Raw genomic sequence first — 6,000 nt, 5'->3', positions numbered from 1 at the left:
GTGCCAAGGGGTGACCCATTTCTCCAGCAGGAAGCATTGGATGTTGACATCCTCTATGATTCATCTATGATTATGTTAGAGCACCACTCCTTAGTGCCTGCATATGCAGTGAGCCACTGCAGCAACCCATCAATAAGTGCCTTAAGATGACAAGCAGCTGTCTCGTTGAAATATTATTCGGTTCTCACAACATTAGCCAATCCGACGCCTGTGAACCACTGAAGCAGATGAACTTTTCTCGCAGAGAAATAAATATTAGACTACAAAAAAGCAATCTGTATTCACTAAACAATTTAAAATGAGTGAGTAATTTACGTATCACCATCTTTTCTTCTAGTGTGCTTAAAATTTTTTATAACGGTCACAAGCAATGTAACATCTACTTCATGGCCTTAATTTAACAAATAAGCGGTACCATAAGTGACTTTATTACAACAGTGATATAATAAACCGAGTTTTAGTTTTCTTGCAAATGGTAACATAGAGATTGCCAGAGCACTATGAAGAAGAAACAAATTCATAACAAGTGGGAATGGACTTCGGATTGATTTAATAAAAGGATAACAAAAACAAAATTGGGGAAATTATTAAGTACTTTATTGCTGATGCTGCAGTCAAAGCAATATATTTTCATCTTGAGTTACATAATTAGCAGCAAAATGTGTCAAGGAAGACAGTGATTGTTAAAACATTAAATACCAATCAGGTATTCTAATGTTAAGTACAGCTACAATAACATATGGTTTTTACAATGTACATAAATAAATAATCACTTTAACATGGTCAGAAATTAGAATAAGACCTTAATTTAACTTCAAATAGTAAGAATTACACTTGTTCATACCATTTTAAGAAGAATGAAATGCATAGTAAGAGAGTTGCTTTGACTGCATACATATCACACGTCCCAAATTGTGAAAGTCTGGTTATGAAATCAACAAACTGTTAAAGCAACGTATATGAAACAAGATCCAATTCATACAGTGAAATATAATATGGCACATGTCCTTATAATACACAAATAACTCTTATATTTTAATAAAAAAATAAATGAAAAGAACATGAAAGAAACATAGATTTTAATAGAAAATGGAATAATTATCTAAAATAATTACTGTACACTCAATAAAAACAATGACAGCATGGAACTTTGGCTTCTTAACATTGTCTTTGAATAGAAAAATCCTTTCCAAGATGCACAAGAGTGGCAGCTTTCTTGAAGAACCTCTTGTCATCGTTGTACCTTGTTTGAAGCTCTCCATTTTGCATAAAAAGTAGCAATTGACTCAATGTTGATCCCTTTGGAGAGAAAATAAGAAACAGTTTTTGTACTTGCTTGCACGTATTAATTTCAGATTAGTGGCTATTAAAGGATAATAAAAGCTAATTAGACACAAAATAACATTTTCTCTTATGCTTGTATTACATTATGTTATGGATGGAGAAATTAATTGAAATAAAACACTGTAGCATTGTTTTGTCATTTTATAAAAAGTTACAGATCACAAATGTCTGTTGCAACTCCTCCACTGTTACAATTACCCTGCAACTTATGGTTCTTCTGGACATATTATTATTGTTATCATTATTATTTCTTCATATGTTTGTAATAATAATGCAATATAACATCTTTCTCTGAGCTAGAATATGCAACTGACATATTGAATCTAACAAAAAGATTCTTTCTCCATCCTCTTAAGTTTGCACACATCAACTGCAAGTTTCTGCCCCTTTAGAGTAGCCCCTTAGAGGGTTTCCAGCACACGACTTAGATCACCTAGTAGTTCTGTTCCTTTTGAGTATATCAGTGTGGGGATGATGATGTCAATCAGCAAGAACTGTGACACATAGTTACATTTATTAATTTGGTTATGTTCTCACTTCTTACCCATACTAACTATTAAAAAACTGGTTGAACGAGTAAGGAGATCTACAGAGAATACGGTAAGTTTTTTCTGTGGTACCTGCAGTCTCAGCCACACCTCTAGGGCTGTACGCAGCCGGCTCATCGAGAGGGACCCCTGTCAGAAGAGTGACCAGAGGAGCTTGCTCTGGGCCACTGTCTCCTGTACCTCCTGCAGCAGCTGCCTGCTTGCTAAAATAATGACAGCATTCCACAACCTGAAACATAATTCACTCAGTTTTGAATCTTCTATATTAACTGAAAATAAAGAACATCTGATCACAAGTGTTAAAGTCGGGGGGGGATTAGGGACAAAAAAATTCTGAAAACGAGGAGCTACAGGACCCTATTCAAAACAAGGATACAATCAAAATATCTTCAAAAATAATAGAAAAAAATATTATAGTTCCAACAACTATACCTGAAAAAACAGCCAAGCCTCACGCTCCTTTCGACGTGGATACTTAATCAGGGGAAGGGACAATCGTTCGTGCAGTCGTTGAGCACGCAGAAAGCGGTTGCCGCGTTGGAACTGTGCCTCGAGCCAACGAATAGCTTCTCGTGCTCGGCTCACTTCACGCTTCATTTCATCTAGAGCCTGGACAACTGAAAACAAAACATCAACAGTTAATGGAGTATTTGGGGTCATCAATACTTACCTTTTCATTCAGTTGAAGTTTATTGGTGACAGTTAATGTACAAGATGATTAATTTTGGAAAATTACAATTTCATATCCAAGTGTCATCTTTCATGACAGTGCATATCTGCACTAATGTGAAACAATTCACCATTGCATCAGTTAAATCAGACACAAGCCACAGGTACACAGAATAACAGAAGCTGAAAAATGTCAGAGCATGTGAATTAACAGATGAAAACCATATGTCTCATAATTCAAACAATGTAATTTGTAAATCCTGCTGGAAGAATCGCCTTTCATCAAACGATACACCTCAGTAAAATAATTCTAAACAACTGTTAATAGCTCATTTAGTGGAGTGTGTCATTCCACTAAATGTGGTTTACAAGGGAGACTGTCATATTATATTATGTGAACTGCAAGTCATAGTGATTGGTTCACCTACTGCCTCTTTATTTCAGTTAACATTTTTCTTTTCAGTTCAGTTCTTTCACCTGTTTCTAATTTCACTGATCCATTGGTGAATTGTTTGCATCCTTATAAACAAGCACTGTCACAGCACATGGCATCTGAGGATGGAATTTTAATATTCTAAAACTGATCACACTGTAATTTAACAGTGACATGAAGTACAGCTGAGTGGAAACAAACTTGATGATATATCATAATGGCACTGTGTTAGAGTCTAGTGTTCAATATTGTGAAAGCAAAACAGTTAGGAACTCATCATCACCAAAAGCAAGGAGAGGCTTATGGTTATTCTCAAAAATGAATAAAGGCACATTTTGTGGAAAAATCTGTGATGTCAATGTTTCACAAGCACAAGACGTATCTCAATAATAAGATATTGGTTTCCATCAGACTGGCAACATCTGAGTGATAAGCATTCATTACAATGTTGGCTCAGATGTAACTGGAGAACAACATTCACTTGGTCAATGAAATCTATATGCCACAAGGCATAGTCAAGTTTCAGAAAATAGCAAAATAAAGTAAGACTTTTATTACTTAGCAACACGAATTGTGAAACTGGCTGCAGCAGACAACAACTTGTCATGCGGCTAAGTACAATTATGTTCCAGTCCAAAGAAGCATGCATCATTACAACGCATTGCAAGCAGGAAAAGTGATTGCAGAAAATGACTTTGTGGGAAGCTACGAGAACCTGCTGCCAATGTCATCAACTTTACTGACAATGAGAATGAGACAATGAGAAGGTGACAGAATGTGCAAGCAAATGTTGACAACCAAAAGCTGACAATGGTGTGCAAACTACAGAAGAAGGTACATGATGCCAAGTGGAGTAGGATTTCAGTATCTGCCCTTGAAGCAGAATAAGTAAAATGCACAAACAAATATATCACTGATGATATAGGTAAATGTGATATTAGACAGCAATGAGTGATGTTATGGACAATATAAGGGAACACTTTCTTTGCAAAAGTTCACAACATTTGCCGCACAGAACTGGACTTCCAGGGTGATTAAGAAACTTTCAGAAAACTGTTCCATCTATGGGATTCGATTTTAGAAGGTTCCAAAATGAACACATGATTATGAGTGGATTTGTAAAACTAAAGCAGCCAAAGGTTTATTTAGATGAACTGTGCATTCACACGAGTACACTGTAAATAATTGTTGTAATGTAACAATGTGTGAAGATTATTTCCATAGAACTGTGCACTGTCACACGACAATGCATAGTTTAGTTTTGTGTTCACTTCTCCACTATGACTATGACAGGGCACTTTGGACTACCGAGTAAAAAGTAACAGAGAAATTTAAAAATCTGTAGAGACGAGCAAGGTTTTATTGTTGATATTAATTAAGGAGCACCTATCTTCTCCTCTTTATTCCAGTAACAAAATTTTGCAGAAAAAAGTTCTTTTCCTGCTGCTGGCATACTGCCAAAATCTAAATGCTATAGAATTGGTCCAGAGTCTTGCCAAGAATAAGATGTATTGTCATAATACATGTACCGCCTCACTCTTCAACTCGAAAAAATAACAGCAAACACTTCTGCTGCTGATAAATAAGCTAGCAACTTCTACAATGACCAAGGAACCACAGAGATCATACTTAATATTTCAATAATAAGAAGCAGTCAGCATCATAATAAATTATTTATTTTTGTTTCTATATGGCTGTGTTCAGGGCACCAGTTCCAGCTGATGTAAGGAGCCGGGTGCTGGAGCTGCAGCTACTGGTGCATGTCGCACACTACAAAATAAATAATTTATTGGGATCTGGACTGCTTTTAATTACAAAAGTAATACATAATCATTGTGTGACACCTAGCCTGGTGAAATCATTTCGAGGTACTGTTACTTCGGCAACTTGGGTCTCAAATTCACTGCTTTTATATTCCACAAATTTTCCAGTTGACCTCACATGGTTGAGTGAACCTCCTTCCAGACCCTTCCATCACACAAAAATGTACAGTCCTCACCAAGAATCAAACCCGGAATGTCGAAGTTACTAGTCAAAAGTGCTAACTACTAGACCACTTTGGTCAATCTTCTATTTTACTGTGAAATTAAATTTTACCGCTGTGACATTGGATGGCTGTAAAGGCCATTTATCATGCCAAAAAAGTGTGTGATGACTAATGGAAGAGAGATACTTCACCAGATGAGGAAAATGAAAATATAATCAATAGGGCGACACAGGTTTGAACAAAGAGACAGCATTATCATCTGCAGCAAACAGCCGATGGCGAAACAACAGAGACAGATGTGGAAAATAGTAACAACACCAAGGGGGGTAGTTTTACAGATACTGCTAGTCAAGTGTCATGAGCAGTCGAGATACACTGAATGCCTCGTTTCTGTTCTTATTCTAATGAGCACTTCACTCAGTGATGCATACAGACGCGCAGCGATTAACAACACCCTGCTTGTAAGAATATTTGAGTGTACAATGTTACTGCCTTCCCTCTCTGTTTTCCGGGAGTGAATGTGACAGTGCAGCCATGCAGGACAGGTAACCAGTTCACCTTATACCATATTCTAAATATCCGGTTTAATCAGTAGTTATTCCTTAAGAAAAAGTCTTCAGCCCAATGTTAATGTGAATGCCGCAGTGGTGTCTTAGTTGAGGTGTTCCCTTCCGGTCCAATACACAGGGTATGTGGCACTATGTTACGTAGTTGTGAAGAACAGTGAGTTAGTACATTATTTTTGCTGAACTTCATGTGAAAGCACACTGTTTGTCCTTCAGCTCCTTGAATTTGTGTGCAATGTTTGAATCAACTTGTGTACTGTAAGCATTAATGGTCCCATAACGCTCCCCTGGGGTATGCCCAAAATTACTTTTACACCTGGAGACTTCTCTCCACTAAGAACAACATATTGTGTTCTCTATGCTAGGAACTCTTCAAACCAGTCACACCGGACATTCTATATGCACATACTTTGTTCATTAGGCGACAATACAGAATTGTACGGAATGTCCTTG

The 6,000-nt window shown here is 36.9% G+C and overlaps 1 protein-coding gene across 1 annotated transcript in view; it reads right to left on the bottom strand.

Moving 5' to 3' along the window:
• Positions 1–575: 575 nt before the first annotated feature.
• LOC124622143 (protein SMG5) overlaps positions 576–6,000 on the bottom strand; it is a 276,199-nt gene continuing 270,774 nt past the window's right edge. Inside the window, exons 14-16 of the mRNA XM_047147775.1 lie at positions 2,325–2,509; positions 1,965–2,121; positions 576–1,299 (exon numbers count right to left, since the gene is read on the bottom strand). Of these exons, the coding sequence (XP_047003731.1) occupies positions 1,232–1,299; positions 1,965–2,121; positions 2,325–2,509 (410 nt within the window). The 3' untranslated portion in view covers positions 576–1,231. The remainder of the gene's footprint in view (positions 1,300–1,964; positions 2,122–2,324; positions 2,510–6,000) is intronic.

The sequence above is a fragment of the Schistocerca americana genome, chromosome 7 (genome assembly GCF_021461395.2).
Source record: "Schistocerca americana isolate TAMUIC-IGC-003095 chromosome 7, iqSchAmer2.1, whole genome shotgun sequence".
NCBI classification, from domain to species: Eukaryota; Metazoa; Arthropoda; class Insecta; order Orthoptera; family Acrididae; genus Schistocerca; species Schistocerca americana.
Note: the sequence above shows the minus strand (reverse complement) of the source record. Positions and strands in the feature narration are given on the sequence as shown.